Source organism: Hemiscyllium ocellatum, chromosome 30, assembly GCF_020745735.1.
Source record: "Hemiscyllium ocellatum isolate sHemOce1 chromosome 30, sHemOce1.pat.X.cur, whole genome shotgun sequence".
Taxonomy (NCBI): Eukaryota; Metazoa; Chordata; class Chondrichthyes; order Orectolobiformes; family Hemiscylliidae; genus Hemiscyllium; species Hemiscyllium ocellatum.
The window spans coordinates 38453422-38470904 of NC_083430.1; the positions used below are offsets into that span (position 1 = coordinate 38453422).

At 39.6% G+C, this 17483-nt stretch overlaps 1 protein-coding gene across 3 annotated transcripts in view; it reads right to left on the bottom strand.

The window, feature by feature from the left end:
* Positions 1-1630: 1630 nt before the first annotated feature.
* The window catches only part of rps6ka1 (ribosomal protein S6 kinase a, polypeptide 1), a 234132-nt gene continuing 218279 nt past the window's right edge, over positions 1631-17483 (bottom strand). For all 3 annotated transcript variants that reach the window (XM_060847548.1, XM_060847547.1, XM_060847549.1), the window contains 2 exons: positions 9657-9794; positions 1631-8321 (listed from right to left, as the gene is read on the bottom strand). In XM_060847548.1, the coding sequence (XP_060703531.1) occupies positions 8196-8321; positions 9657-9794 (264 nt within the window). In that variant the 3' untranslated portion in view covers positions 1631-8195. The remainder of the gene's footprint in view (positions 8322-9656; positions 9795-17483) is intronic.

Genomic DNA, 17483 nt, shown 5'->3' on the forward strand with positions numbered 1-17483 from the left:
ACAGAAAATACTGGATAAACTCAGCAGATCTGGCGGCATCTGGTGGAGAGAGAAACAGTTAACATTTTGAGTCTGGTGTGACTCTTCTTCATTATCCTTCTGAAGACGTCATACTTGATTTGAAATATTAATCCTGTTTCTCTTTCTATAGATACTGTCAGATCTGCTGAATTCTTTCCTCAGTCCTATTCCCATTTTAGTCCATAATCAAAAATAAGGAAATAAATAGATCTGGTCTTTACACCATTCATCACTAGGAAAATACCATACCATAAAAATAAGAATATTGATGCAAATGTGAATCTCATACTGCTTGTATCTAAGCAGGGAGCTAAGTATGTGTTGAAGTAGTCAAATAAGTACATCCAATCTTGAGTTTTCAGTCCTCCCCATCACCCAAACAGTATTGCTCTCAATTTTGTCCCATGAGAACATGAATAAGAACTCATGAAGATAAATCGTCATTCATAAAACAAAACAGGCTTCCATCCTCCCAGGTTCAGTCATATCTATTGCAGGATTGAGAAAAATAAAGCTCAAATTGAATGTGAGCTGACTCTTCATAATTTGGGCACTGTACCTGAATTCTGAATAAAATCAGACAAATCATAATACTGTTTAAAATGCTTCAAGCAGAAAAGGAATTATTTGAACAGATCTTTCCATTGGTCTATGCCTATAGGGCTTTGTTTTCTCCAGACTTAACTGTTCAAAGGATCCCCAGAACAATCTCTCACCCTCTATCTCAATATATATTAGTTAATCAAAATCTGGGTTGGACACACCTTAACTTGCAATGAGTTCTCTTTCCTCATCAATCCTGTGTTTATTGAGGCATATAGTCTGGAAATGCCTCAATTTTCAAATTTGATCTCTGGATTAAAATCTCTCAATATCCTCAATCCTCACTAACACTACAATCTCCATCAACTCTACAACCCATCAAAATCCTTCTCTCATTTTAGTGCTGGTCCATTAAATATCCCCTTCACATTGATGACGATTTTCTAGGGCAAATGTCAAAGGCCAAAGTTCTGGAATTACTTTCTCTGCCTATTTGCCTTTTCCTTTTCTTTTAAGACTCTCTTTGAAACCCATCTTATTTCACCAAGCCTTTGGTTATCAGTCATAATATATCCTTCTTTGACCCATTGTAATTTTCTGTCTGGTCAAGGCTGTGAAGAGGCTTGGGATGTTTTACAATATTAAAGACTCGAAATAAATGAAAGCTGCTGTTATTAAAACTCTGCTCCAAGAGAAGATATTTGTGTGACTGTATCCATTTTTTTGAAGATAATGATCCGTTCTTTCCCTTACATTCATCTTTGCTATGGTCACAACATAGTTCTCAATTTCACATAAGTAATAAGCCGTTCAGGAAAAATGGAAGAAATCTGAAGAAACTCACTCAGTGCAGTTCTGCTAGGAATTTATTCACAGTTTTGCAATACAGGCTTCCAATAGACATGGCAGAGACATTCAAAACTCAAGACGACCAAGAAAAAAATTACAAAGTCAAAAACCATTTAACCATTTGAAATGATAGAAAATATTACATCCTATGAAAACTTTTTAAATCACATTGTTTATATTGTTTTAATGAAGGTGTTAATTAAAACTAATTGTGACATTACAAATTGTTCATTCATCAAAGCAAAGAAAATTGTGAGTACATTTTAAAAAAAATCACTAATGAGGACAGTAATAATTTGTACAGGAAACAGTAATTATGCAACTGGAAATCCAACAGCATTAATTAACCATAGTAACACCAAGTAGAATCCAGAATCAGAATCTGTTTGTAAGAGAATACAACAAGGGTTATAAATTAATCAACTTGAGGGACAAGCACAACAGTAAGGATTTTTTATGTGTAAAGTGTAGTTCAACATAGCATTTCTGATTAAGCTAGGATGTAACTTGTACAGTTTCACCCTATTCAAGTATCTGTAATCTTGGCAGGTACCAGTAACTTTAGATGCAATTAGGATTAGCTTCAATATAATTTTCCAAATACAAGTACAAGAACAAAAATGTTTTCAACTTGATCCTATATGACTAGATTATGATAGAATGCATTCTGTCTGAGGTAAGCATTGCTTTGCATTTGAGGATTTTGGAAGAGTACTCAATAATTTAAAGTGAAAGCGAAAACGGGCCACAGCCTATCAATGCTCATCTCTTAAAGTACATTGTCTCATTGTGGCAACAAATTGTATTTTTCTTCATTTCAATATTGTTGCCCCCGTTAACTGGTAGTCTAATAAAAATATTTGTAACCATATAAAAAGTTTTTCCTCCTATTCATTGTAAGTTGACTGTTTATTATGCCTTTGTATTGAAACAAAAATTCTAATTTTATGGCCAGAGGTTCTTTCATTAAATGTGGACACCAATTAATTTTACAACTGGGAAATTTTCGAAAAAACTACTCCAAAATTTGAATCAACTACTTGCCCATATTGGGCTCTGTGAAGTGGTGTAGACCACTTGATGGCATCTCCTAAATTCAAGCTCATTCAAACCAGCTGACACTTCAAGTTTGAAAAAATATTTGCATTGAATAAAAGTCCCTGACTAAAACAGGCTAACTTCATTACTAGAAGATCTATACATAAAGACAGTATGTAGTCAAAGCATTTGTTTATTGTAAACCATCATCCAACTCAAGCATTTAAATTTGGCCTATTGCCTCACAAAATTATATTGCCTCTTTTTTTTTAGATTAGATTAGACTTACAGTGTGGAAACAGGCCCTTCAGCCCAACAAGTCCACACCGACCCGCCGAAGCGAAACCCACCCATACCCCTACATTTACCCCTTACCTAACACTACGGGCAATTTAGCATGGCCAATTCACCTGACCCGCACATCTTTGGACTGTGGGAGGAAACCGGAGCACCCGGAGGAAACCCACGCTGACACGGGGAGAACGTGCAAACTCCACACAGTCAGTCGCCTGAGTCGGGAATTGAACCCGGGTCTCTTTGTTCCTACCCTTGTCATAAAAGCCACTATGTCAGCCCACAGCTAGAAGCTCAAATTTATTCAACAAGATATCTGATTTTGGGAGATGCATACCACTTTTATTTTGGTTACAATGAACTCAAAGTTCTGGCATTCTCCCTGCAGGTCCAACTGCAAACAAAAACTAATAACTAGCCTAATCTTATCAGAGGTTTCCAGCATTAAAACATGGAGCCCATCTCCCCTTCATCTGCCTTTCTCTGTTGGAAAGGATTTCAAGCCCACGGTCTAGCTTTCTAGCACTTACTTTCTTATGTGGGTCATTTGTAACAAAATATTGCAGCAGTAAACAGAAGTGGGGACAAAATAAGGTTACCGATTTATAGTCATCCTCAAAATGTTAATAGCTCTCAGGCAGCACTGAGTCGAGGGTGAGAATATTGTCTCTTTGGCAAAGCAGCTTTAATGGCCAATATATAACGTGACAGGACACACAAGTCACAGAGCCATTTGGGTATAAGTCAATAGAAAGAGACTGTTTAAATGAAATAGCTAGACAAAAGATATTTTTCTCCTATGAATGCGACTTTACAATCAGTTTGCTCTATCAAATTATAATAACAAGCAACTCCAAAAACTCACCAAATATTAATTACCTCAGAGGTGCTTATTAATAGAATTTGAACTGTAACTTATTATGAGTTTATTAATCAATTTCCTGAAACAGTGCTACTCTGAGACATATTTGTTATGAATGGATCAGTGCTTGGAGTATATACATATCTATTATTTCATTGAGCACATTGTCAAACAGTAGGTTGAGTTGCCTAGAACTTTGTGATCTAAAATGCTTTTGGCTTTAATCTAAATATTTACAGACTCACAGATTTTAAATTGTATACTCTATCTAGGGCTGTGAGCAAAAGCAGTAACAATTAGGCATGCTTCAATATTAATCTCCTATAACTAAAAGTCGAATAATTCTCTGGTCTTGAAAAATTTCAATCTGTGACTTGTACAACTTGCAAACTGCATGACTGACCCATGTGTGACTTTACATATCATTTCTGTCTTTCACAGGTGTTACGTTAACAACACTGTTTATGAGCTACATTGGAGTGTGAGAGGACTATGGGTATAGAGGTGGATAATTAGAATGAGCTGAAAATGTGTTGGTGGATTAGCGCAGCAGGAAAATCCTGAAGAAGGGTCATGCCCGAAACGCCGATTCTCCTGCTCTTTGGATGCTGCCAGACCTGCTGCGCTTTTCCAGCAACACATTTTCAGCTCTATCTCCAGCATCTGCAGTCCTCACTTTCTCCTCCTGGATAATTAGAATGCCTGCTTCAGTTCTCCAACATTGTATCCCAGCTTCCAATAATCTTTAAAGGCCCTCTAAATCTCATCCTTCAATTTTCTCAGCCAATTCTCATGCCAGCCCATCCTGCCTCATATCCCCCATGGGGTACCCTCTATACTCAGTCATCTGATATGCACAATTTACAGTCCTTAGATTCTATGCAATGTCAATAGAAAATATTATGCAGTCTTTAGGGAAGAAAAAAAACTTACAAAATACTATAAGCCCCATATTACTGATATTTAGAAAACAAATTGCAAAATCAAACCGTGTATTCTTGTAATCCTGTGACGAGTCAAAAACAATAGAAATCACACCAATGGAACATACTCGTTCAGTTTCTTGAAGTGATCATTTATTCTCAAGACTGGAACACCTATGCTAAAATTCATTAGCACTTGAGGCTGAATCTTGCATTGATAATGGCTATGGCTGTTCAAACAATACCTTCTCATTGGAAAGTAAAGAAGCTATTCTCTTCAATTCCAATGCAGTGGGTCAGTCAATCAATGCAAGAGAGCAGGTAGTTAGTTCTTTTTGTCAAATATCAAAACATAGTAAAATAGATGATAACACAGCTTGACAGGGCATGCAATAATGTTGTTCACAGCATTTTTGTGCTTTTTTCATTGGAAAAGTATATAATGCATGTGAAAAATATACAGTTGATCAAGTTAATTTTTAAAATACACTTTTTTCTGATGAATAGCTGCATGAAAACACATCTGCAATACATTAGCACTTGGACTGTGAAACCATGAATTTACCTTCCCGAAAGTTCCAGACTCTTCACAACTGTCAAATCAGGACTGCTTTAAGTGGGTTGTTAAAATGCTGCAACATCAGGTGAAAATGGTGTATGGAGAAAAATTCAAAACTTGTTCCTCATTTACCACCTTGTGTGGAAGGGTTGGTGTGGGTAGGGGAGTGGGGTGATGGCAGTCAATGTCTAGGCACTGCTGACCCACAAAAAGGCCAGATAAAATTATGCAGGGACTGCAATGCATGGCAAGATTTCAGGTTTCTTAATTTTTTCTTTAAGTGTAGCCATTCCTACATGGGTACCAGACTAAAACCTGGTGCTCAGTTTTTAGCTTCTATTGCCCATCAGTATTACTTGTTAGTTACTCTTGCAATCAGTTATCCTATGTAGTAAAATAATGTCAACCATTTGATTTAAAATTATTGGCAATGCAGATTTGTATCAGACATTCCTGAAGTTTTGGGTTTTGAGATGGTGATGATGTTACTTTGGGAAGTTGGTGGGGGAGGACCTGCAGTTGCCAATGTTCACATATGCCTCTTTGCTTCTCCATCTACTTTAGAGGTTTATGAAGTGATGTTGAAAAAGCCTTGGTGAGTTGCTGCACAGCAACTTGTAGACAGTATGTTGTTGCTATGGTACATCCAATGATGGAGATAGTGATTATAAAGATGGATAGGATGGCAATGAGGCAGTAGTAGAAATCCTAGCTGCCAGTTGTTTGGGTAAATGAAAACTCATGGATGGTGGTGGGGGGATATCTAGTGATGGTAATAAATGTAATAGCATTAAATTGTAAGGTGGTGAGAATCTCTCTTGTTGGAGACACTCACTGCCTGCCACTTGTGTGGTTCAACGTTGCTTGCCACTTATTAGCTCAACCTGAAAGCTGTCAGACACTGCTGCATGTGGGCAAACACTACTTCATTATTTGAGAACCTATATACAGGTATAAGTATTGTGCAATCATCAGTGAAATTCTATCCTTATTTTGAACTGAAGATCATTAATTAAGCCACTGAGAATGGTTGAGCCTTGAGGAACTACAGCAATGATTTTCTTTTGCTAAGATGATTTGTTTCCATGAATTACAAACATCTTTCTTTGTGCAAGGCATGATTTCAGTCAGAGGAGAGATTTCCCTGTTTCAAATTGACTTCAATTTACTTGGGTTCCTTGATAAAACACTCAGTCAAATGCTGCCTTGTATTCAAGCATAGATACATGCTACCCCTGGAATTCGCTCTTTTGCCCATGTTGGATTGAGGCTAGAATGCAATTTTGAACATAGTAGATCTAATGGAACACAAATTGAATATTGGTGAGTAAATGACACAAAACAACTATGTCAGACAAATATCTTCAACTACTTCACGGATGATTGAGAATAAATGCTGGGAATGTAATTGGTTGAATTGTTATTTGTTCTTTATTTTGTGAACAGAATATTCCCAGATAATTTTCTGCATACTTAGGTCTAGTGTCATAACTGTACGAAAGCAGATTGCCTAAGGACACAGCTAGATCTGGAACACAGTTGTCAGTCTTGCAGCTGGATGTTGTTATGCCCATGGTCTTTGTTGCATTCACAACACTAATCCATTTGCTATCATGTAGACTGAAATCAATTGGCTAAAGATGGCGTCTTCAGTGATGGACACCTGAGTGGGAGATTGAAGTGGATCATCCAATCAATACATTTGGCTGAAGATGCATCAGCTGCCTTTTGCATTGGCATGTTGGGCTCTACTATTGTTCTAAATGAGGATGTTCATGGAGTCTCTTCTGTATCATTAGCTATCACGATTTATGATTTGATGTGACAGGACTGTAGAACCTTGATCTGATCCATTGTTTCTGGGAACATTCAACGATATCATTAGGATGCTTACCCATTGTTTACTTGGTTTGAAGTCCTGTATTATTGTTATAGTAATTTGATACCTTGAATTTAAAAACGTCTGGTGATGCGTCTAAAATGCTGTACCATCCTCACTAAACCAAATGCAGCTAATGGTAATGGCAAGATGAGAGATGGAGTGGAATACAGTCCTTCTGCTGCTGAAGATTCTTGCGTATCAATGATAGCTAGTTCAGTCATGATGAAAGTTCTTCAGTTAAATTTGACATTTTTGTTACTTACTAAGATTGTTGCTCTTTTAAACAAGCATTGTTACATTTATAACACTTTCATTTTAGTTGTTTAAATCCACAGACATGTCACAAGCCAGAGACACAATAATTCCAGATGTTCACACTTTCTGGATAGTTTCTTAATGCACATCTAATCATATGACTTGATCTGCTGTTGGGTACTGTAAACTAAGTTATTACAAGGCATTTGTTCATTTATAATTGCATTTATGCCATGATAACTAAGCCCATGGGGCAAGGAATTGAAGCATCACTGAGCACATCTTTAAACAGTGATACACTCAGCGTCTGATCGAAATCTTTACAGCGTAGTACTGCGAGAACTATGATTCAATAAATCTAAATGCTTGAAAGGGAAAGGTAGTATTCTCCCAATTCTCTTATTCGCCAAACAGCATGAACAACAGTGAGCTTTAACATATTATCAGATGTTTTAAATCTTCAAAATTCTTGAGAATATTGCAGCCTAACTTCAACCTGGGCCTTTGATCTGATTAGTTCTGTAATTCCACATCATTTTGCTCTTCATGATTCAAATACAATTTGTACTCAGACTGTGCTTACAACTGTAGTTCAAAAAACAAAGTATTGTTTTCTTACAGGTACTTAAAAGTAAATTTTAAAGGAATAAGAAATACTCAAACAGAATTCAGAGTTGTTTGGTTGCTGCAAGATACTCTCCACTGAAAACAAGTCTGGCAAAGTGAAGTTACTACCGCAGAATTGTACAGTAAAAGCTATTTAACATGATAAAAAGCAATTTTCCCTTAGTTCATTTTCCTTATTTTTATCTCTCAAGAACTGCAATATTATCCCAAAGATTCAACAGCCAACTAACTCTCCTCTCAACTGCCACATCTTGAGGGAAGAACAGTCTCTGTGACTGTGCACATAACTTGGGCTTCCCTGGATCTTGCACTGCCTGTGATAAGCCACAAACAGATGCTGAGTTACAGAGAGGTGGACGGCAGCTTTTTAAGTTCTCTGCGTTGAGCTAAAGTTGATGCCTTCACAGATTCCAGTTTTGGTGCTGGCGGGGAGCTGTTCAAGGCTGAGAAGGTGGCAGCCATTGCTCCCTGAAAAGAAAGCACAAGAAAACATTGTTAAAAACATCCCTTACATGAAGCAGATTTCCACACAAAATTCATGAACGTATACAGATTTAAAGTCAGTTCCCTCTTCATCAAAGCTAAGTTTAGAAACACCTTGACTATAATGTCAAGGCTACTTCAAAAGAATATGCAGTTAATTGAAAGAATTGATACCACCGTTTCAAGAAAAGTACTTACTTCTACCTCAGTGGGTAGAAATATCACAGCAGCTAACTGACAGCTTGAATGTTTGCTTAACATTGGTAGCAGTGTTGTTGGATGCAGAGATTAAATTGGACCTTTGTGCAAGGGAAATTGTATCTCACAAATGTGATTCAGATTTTTGAAAAAGGAACCAAAAGGATTGATGAGGGCAGAGTGGTTGACATTGATTGCTTGGACTTAAGTCAAGCCTTTGATAAGGCTCTGCATGGTAGACTAATTAGTAAAGTTAGATCACACGGGATTCAGGGTGAGTTTGCCAATTGGATACAAAGTTGGCTTTATGGTAGGACATATAGGCTTGTGGTGGAGGGTTGTTTTTCAGACTAGAAGCCTGTGACCAGCAGTGTTGGTACTGGAATCGGTACTGGGTGCACGTTTATTTGTCATTTATATAAATGATTTGAATGAGAATATAGGAGGCATGGTTAGTAAGTTTGACACCAAAATGAGTGGTACAGTGGGCGGTGAAGGAGGTTATCTAAGATTACAAAGAATCTTATTCAATTTAGTCAATGGCCTGAGGAGTGGCAGATGGAGTTTCATTTGGATAAATGCGAGGTATTGCATTTTGGTAAAACAAACAAGGGCAGGACTTTTACGATTAAAAGTAGGGCCCAGGTAGTGCTGTACAACACAGATCCCTAGGGATTCAGGTACATGATTCTTTGAAATTTGTGTCACAGGTAGACAGGGTGGTGAAAAAGGTGAATAGCACATTTGCTTCATTGCTCAGACCTTTGAGAGTAGGAGTTAGGACATCATGTTGAGATCATATAGGACATTTGCGAGGCCTTTTCTTGAGTACTATGTCCAGTTCTGGGGTTGCCCTGTGATAGGAAGGAGAGGGTTCAGGAAAAAATGACCAGGTTGTTGCCAGGAATGGAGAGATTGAGTTATAAAGATTGGCTGGATAGGCTGGGACATTTTTCACTCAAGTGTCAGCGATTGAGGGGTAAAATGGCAGTGGCTGGCAAGTCAGAATTATAGATCATGATAATGCCATCAGGATAACAGAAGATGCTAAAGGCATACTAGAGGGTGTTGAGAGGATTATCAGTAAGCATATCTACTCACCCATTAAAAATAACTACATACCTTAATAAGGTGGACATCCTGGCGGGTCAGCTGGCTTTGTGGAAGCTGATCTCTGTTTACAATCCACTGATGTTTCAAAACTTGCTTTGCTGTTAAACGTCGGTGTGGATCAACATGCAACATCTTGGAGACAAGGTCCTATCAATTGGAAAGCTGTCATTAGGGATGGGTTTTGATTCTCGTAATTCTGGATATAGCTTTGCTTACTGAGCTGGAGGATTCATTTCCAGACATTTTGTCACCCCTACTAGGTAACATCTTCAGTGGGCCTCCAGGCGAAACACTGTTCGATAGTTCCTGCTTTCTATTTATATGTTTGGGTTTCTTTGGGTTGGTGATAGCATTTCCTGGTGTGATGTCATTTCCTGTTCTTTTTCTCAGGGGTGGTAGATGTAGTCTAACTCAATATGTTTGTTATAGAGTTCCGGTTGGTGGCTAGTTTTCTGCCTGTTTGTCCAATGTAGTCTTCATTACAGTCCTTGCACAGTATTTTGTAAATAACATTAGTTTTGCTTGTTATTTGTCGAGGGTCTTTCAAGTTCATTAGCTGCTGTTTTAGTGTGTTGGTGGGTTTGTGGGCTACCATGATGCCAAGGGGTCTGAGTAGTCAGACCTCAGACTACTCAGACCCCTTGGCACTATGGTAGCCCACAAACCCACTAACACACTAAAACGGCAGTCAATTAACTTGAAAGAGTCTATACAGACAACAAGCAAAACTAATATTATTAATAAAATACCATGCAAGAACTGTAGCAAACACTACATTGGACAAACTGGCAGAAAACTAGCCACCAGGATACATGAACATCAACTAGCACAAAATGACATGACCCTCTCTCACTAGTGTCCTTACATATAGATGAGGAAGGACACCACTTCGACTGGGACAACACACCCATCCTAGGACAAGCTAAACAGAGACACGCATGAGAATTCCGAGAAGCATGGCATTCCAACCAGAACTCTATCAACAAAAACATCCCATTAGACCCCATCTACCACCCCCTGAGTAAAGGACAACACAGATCCCTAGGGATTTAGGTACAGGAAATGACATCACACCAGGAAATGATGTCACCGCCTGAAATGACATCAACAAGCCAAAGAAACCCAAATATATAAATAGAAAGCAGGAATTATCAATAGTGCTTTGCCCAGAGGCCCACTGAAGATGTTACCTAGTAGGCTAACAAAACATCTGGAAGTGAACCTTCCAACTCAGAGAGCAAACCTACATCCACTACCTCAACCTGAGCTATAAATCTTCTCAAAACTCGCTATTCTCATAATTAATACTAGAAGCAAATACTAAGCAGTCTTCAAAAATGAACAGATTGAGGAATTTTAAGTGTAATATAATAACACAAGTGAGAAGTGTTTATAAATGCAAGAATATTCAAGATGTCTTATTGAGGAATCATCAGACAAAAATGGATGCTAAACCAAAAGAAGGAAACACTAAGAGGAGTGGCCAGAAGTGTATTGAGCAGGGGTTCAAAATGAACCATTGAAAGACAGAAGTTGGGGGAAGTATTTAAAGGAGGGAATTGCAGCACAGTGACACTTCAACAACTGAAGGTACAACCATCAATAGTGGGATTACAGTGAGGCATTAGGGAGCAGAAAGTGATGTAGGATTTGAGATAGAGGAGTCTAAAACTAGAGGGCATGCGTTTAAGGTGAGAGGGGTAAGATTTAAAAGAGACTGGAGATGCATCTTTTTCACACAGAGGATGGTGCTTATATGGAATACGCTGCCAGAGGAAGTGGTAAAGGTGAGTGCAATTACAACATTTGGAGAGATACATGGTCAAGAAAGGTTTAGAGAGATAAGGACCAAACACAGGCAAATGGAATTAGTTCTGTTTCAGAAAATTGGTTGGCACCGACGAGTTGGGCAGAAGAGTCTGTTCCCATGTTGTATGGCTCTATGACTCAAAGTTTATCAAATAAATATTTGATAGTAACTGGTCAACATACACAGTTACTAATAATCAAGTATAATACTTATCTCTTTCATTCACCCACCCTTCCTCCCTCAGGAAAAGAGGAATGAAAACAGATTTCTCTGCAGAGATTGGTTTCCTTGAAACAAAAATGGATTGGACAATGAGTTACTCTTGAAGGAAAAACAATAGGTGTGGAATATTCAAAAATCTCTTATGTTTTCACTCTGTGGTTAAGTCACGAAGCATGCACAATTGTCTCTGAGGTCTTGCAGACAGAGTTTGCTTGGGAATTACAGTCTTGGGATGTTCTTTCAAAAGAACAAACAGACTTCACCCTGAACTCAACAAGATCTGATAAATCTCTCACACAACAAGTTGTTATGGTATGGAATGCACTGCCTGGAAGTGTAGTGGAAGAAGTTTCAATTGAGACATTCAAGAATATACTAGATGACAGAAACAACATGCAAAAGTACAGGGAGAAGTTAGGAGATTGTCAATAAGCAAACTGCTCAGAGAGCTAGCGCAGACATGATGGGCCAAATCAGACATGCAAGAGATCAGCTGGACAAGTTGTTCACAACAAGTTTCCCTTCAACATAGCTTAAAAAGCAAGAACTTCTCTAAGTTAGTCACTGTTCAAACAACCTCACCATGGTGCCTTGCAAAATGAACTGTTATCACCAGTGATGTAATCTCTAGTAAGCCTTGTCAATATAAATGCAGTGAATGTCCAATGACCTCTTCTAAAGAAACCGGTCTCGGAATGTTAACAAAATTGGCTGGGGCTATTTTTCTTGCAGCATCAGAGACTGAGGGGTGACCTTATAGAGGTTTATAAGACCAAGAGGGACATGGATAGGAAGAATAGCCAAAGCCTTTTCTCCATGGTGAGGGAGTCCAAAACTAGAGGGCATAGGTTTAAGGTGAGAGGGCAAAGATTTAAAAGGGACCTGAGTTTTTCACACAGAGGCATGTATGGAATGAGCTGGCAGAGGAAGTTCTTTGCTCTTTGTAAATATTATGATTGTACCTGGCACAATTGTAGCTTTTACAAAGAGCAAAGAACAATACAGCTCGGGAACAGGCCCTTTGGCCCTCCAAGCTTGCTCTGCCACATTCTGCCCTTCCATGCTAAAACTGTTTTCACTTGCAGGATCCATATCCCTCTATTCCCTTCCTATTCATATATTTGTCCAGGTGCTTCTTGAATGCTAATATTGTGTCTACTTCCACCACCTCCTCTGGCAAAGCATTCCAGCCACTCACCATCCTTTATGTGAAAAATTTGCCTCGCACATCTCTTTTAAACTTGCCCCCCCACCTCCCCTTGCACCTTGAACCTGTGTCCCCTAGTAATTGACTCCTCCACTCTAGGAAAAGTCCCCATGTTTCCCACTTTATCCATGCCATTCATAATGTTATAAACTTCTAATAGGTCACCTCTCAATCTCTTGCGTTCCAGTTAAAACAAACCCAGTTTATCCAACCTTTCTTCATAGCTAAAATCACCCATACCAGGAAACATACTATTAAACCTTTTCTGTACCTGCTGCAAAGCATCCACGTCCTTCCAGTTGTGTAATGACCAGAACTGTATGAAATATTCCAAGTGTGGCCTAACTAAAGTTTTTCAAAGCTACAACATAACTTGTCTACCCTTATACTCAATGCCTGTTGCAATGAAGGCAAGCATGCCATATGCCTTTTTTACTAACTCCTACCTTCAGTGATCCGTGGACCTGCACACCCAGGTCCCTCTTTAAAAGGCATCTGAATGGGTATATGAATAGGAGAAAGTGAGGACTGCAGATGCTAGAGATCAGAGTCGAGAGTGTGGTGCTGGAAAAACACAGCAGGTCAGAGGAGCAGGCAAATCAACGTTTTGGGCATCAGCCCTTCATCAGGAATAGGAATATATGAATAGGAAGGGTTTAGAGGGATATGGCCAAATGATGACAAATATTTGCATCAGTGTTTACTGTACAGAAGGACATGGAAGTTACAGAAGGTGGGGAAATAGTTAGTGACATCTTGATGAAAAATGTCCATATTACAGAGGTGGTGGTGCTGGACACATTAAAATGCATAAAGATGGATAAATCCCCAAGACCTGATCAGGTGTACTCTAGAACTCTGTGGGAAGCTAGGGAAGTAATTGCTGGGCCTCTTGCTGAGATATTTGTATCATCGTTAGTCACAGGTGAGGTGCCGGAAGACTGGAGGTTGGCTAATGCGGTGCCACTATTTAAGAAAAGTGGTAAAGAAACCCAGGGAACCACAGACACGTGAGCCTGATATCAGTGGTGGGCAAGTTGCTGAAGGGAATCCTGAAGGAGAAGATTTACATGTATTTGGATAGGCAAGAGCTGATACGGGATAATCAACATGTGTGTGTGGGAAATCATGTCTCATGAACTTTGTTGAGGTTGTTGAAGTTGTTGAAGAAGAGGATTGATGAGCGCAGAGCGGTGCATATGATCTATATGGACTTCAGTAATGCTTTCAACAAGATTTCTCATGGTAGACTGGCTAGCAAGATTAGATCACATGGAATACAGGGAGAACTAACAATCGGGATGTAGAACTGGCTTGAAGGTGGTGGACAGAGGATAGTGGTGGAGGCCTGTTACCAGTGGTGTGCCTTAAGGATCGGTGCTGGGTCCACTGCTTTCATGATTTATATAAATGATTTGGATGTGAACATAGGAGGTATAGTTTATAAGTTTGCAGATGACACCAAAATTGGGGGTGTAGTGACAGCAAAAAAGGTTACTGCAGAGTACAACACGATCTTGATCAGATGGGTCAATGTGCCAAGAAGTGGAAGATGGAGTATAATTTTGATAAATGTGAGGTGCTGAATGTTGAGAAGGCAAATCAGAGCAGGATTTATATACTTAATGGTTGCTGGGGAGTGTTACTGAACAAAGAGACCTTGGAGTGCAGATTCATAGTTCCTTGAACATGGTAGATCGGGTATTGAAGAAGGCTTTTAGTATGCTTTCCTTTATTGGTCAGACCATTTGGGTATAGGAGTTGGGGAGTCATGCTGCGGCTGTACAAGACATTGGTTAGGCCACTTTCAGAATATTGTGTGCAATGTTGGTCTCCCTCCTATAGGAAAGATATTATGAAACTTGAAAGGGTTCAGAAAAGATTTACAAGTATGTTGCCTGGGTTGGAGAGTTTGAGCTTGAGGGAGAAGTTGAACAAGCTGGGGCTGTTTTCCCGGGTGCATTGGAGGCTGAAGGGTGACCTTGTAGAGGTTTACAAAATCATGAGGGGCATGGATAGGGTAAGTAGACAAGGTCTTTTCCCTGGGTTGAGGGAGTCCAGAACTAGAGGGCATAGGTCTAGGGTGAAAAGGGAAAGGTTTAAAGGGACCTGAGGGGCAACATTTCTATGCAAAGGGTTGTGCACATATGGAATGAGCTGCCAGAGGAAGTGGTATATGCTGGCACAATTACAACATTTAAAAGACACCTGCATGGTGTGTTGCATGCCCAGTACCAGGGTGCAGGACATCTCCGACCAGCTTGAAAAGATATTGGAGCAGGAAGAAGAAGATCCAGTTGTTGTAGTCCACATGGACACTAACAACCATAGACAAGGCTAGGAAGGAGGATCTGTTTGGGGAGAGAATCAAGCACGAGGAAGGAAATTGAAGAACAAGTCCTTTACGGTCATAATCTCTGGATTACTGCCTGAGCCACATTCTAACCAGCATAGTGATAAGAAAATTAGAGAAGTAAACAGGTGGCCTAGAGATTAGTGTGGGAAAGAGGGATTCTATTTCATGGGACATTGGCATCAGTTTTGGAACCGGGGTGATCTGTACTGATGGGATGGTCTCCACCTGAATTGATCTGGAACCAGTGTTCTGGCGAAAAGGATAAATAGGGTGGTCACTAAACTTGTGAGTCGGGTGAGAAGGGAAAGGGAAAGCAACAGGGAGTATGGAGTCAAGTAGAATGATAAGCAGGCAGGTTGGCATGTGTGGAGGGTTTAAGTTCAAGGCAGACTAGGAACGAAGCAAAAAGGAAGGATAACTTAGGACATATTACTAGAGATGTTGGAAATCATGAAGATAAGAAAATTAGCATTAAGGTACTTTACCTGAATACTTGTAGCATTCGTAACAAAGCAGATGAATTAACGGCACAAATTATTGTGAAGGATTATGATGTGGCAGGCATCACAAGGTGTGGTTGCAGGGGTTCAGGACTGGCAGTTAAGCATTCAAGGATTTACAACTTATCGAAAAGACAAGGGGGAGGCGGGGTTGCCTTGTTAGTTAAGAATGAAATTAACCCTATGGCACTGAATGACATAGGGTTAAGTGATGTGGAGTCTGTGTGAGTGAAGTTGAGGAACCACAAAGGCAAAAAAAGCATAATGGGAGTAATGTACAAACCTCCCAGCAGTGGTCAGGATCAGGGACGCAAGGTGTACTAGGAAATAGATAGGGTATGTCAGAAAGGCAAGGTCACGGTGATCATGAGGGACTTCAATATGCAAATGATCTGGGTGAATAATGTTGCTAGTCAATCCAAAGAAAGAGAATTCATGGAATGCTTACAGGATGGGTTTTTGGAACAGCTTGTGATGGAGCCCACAAGGAAGCTGGACTTAGTGCTATGTAATGAGCCAGACTTCATAAAAGTCTTAAAGAAAGGGAACACTTAGGAGGCACCAAACACAATATGGTAGAGTTCCGTCTGCAGTTTGAAAGAGAGAAAGCAAAATATGATGTAATGGTGTAACAGTTAAATAAAGGTAATTACAGGGGCATGAAAGAGGAACTGACAAAAATTGACTGGAAGCAGAGCCTAGTGGGAAGACAGTAGAGCAACAACAGCAGAAGTTTCTGGGTGTAATTAAGGATACAGTACAGAGATTCATCCCAAAGAAAAGAAAGACTGCTCAGGGCAGGGGAGGGGGGGAGGGGGGGTAGGGTTGTGGGTTGGGGTTGGAGGTGGGGTGGAGGGAATTAGACAGCCATGGCTGAGAACGGAAGTCAGGAAATGTATCAAGGAAAAGTGGCCAAGAGCACTGGGAAATTAGAAGACTGGGAAGACTACAAAAACAGAGGATAACAAAGAGAAAAATAAGGAAGGAGAGGATCAAATATGAAGGTAAGCTAGCCAGTGATATTAGAAATGATAGTAAAAAGTTTCTTTCAGTACATAAGAAACAAACGAGAGGCAAAAGTAGAAATTGGGCTGTTCCAAATTGATGCAGAAAGGCTAGTGAGGGAGATAAGGAAATAGCTGAAGAACGTAATGAGTATTTTGTGTCAGTCTACAGTGGAAGACATGAGTAATATCCCAACAATTAAGGAGAGCCGGGGGGCCAGAGTTGAGTATGGTAGCCTTTACAAAAGAGAAAGTGCTAGAAAGGCTAAAAGGTCTAAAAATTGATAAATCTCCTGGCCCCGATGGGCTAGAGTTCTGAGGGAGGTGGCTGAAGAAATAGCGGAGGCGTTGATTGTGATCTTTCAAAAATCACTGGAGTCAGGGCAAGTCCCAGATGATTGGAAAATTGCTGTTGTAACCCCCTTGTTCAAGAAAGGATCAAGACAAAAGATGGAAAATTATAGGCCGATTAGCCTAACCTCGGTTGTAGGTAAAATCCTAGAATCCATCGTTAAGGATGAGATTTATAAATTCTTGGAAGTGCAGGGTTGGATTAGAACAAGTCAACATGGATTTAGTAAGGGGAGGTCATGCCTGACAAACCTGTTAGAATTCTTTGAAGTTGTAACAAGTAGGTTAGATCAAGGAAACCCAGTGGATGTTATCTACCTAAATTTCCAAAAGGTCTTTGATAGGGTGCCTCACAGGAAGCTGCTGAGTAAGGTGAGGGCCCATGG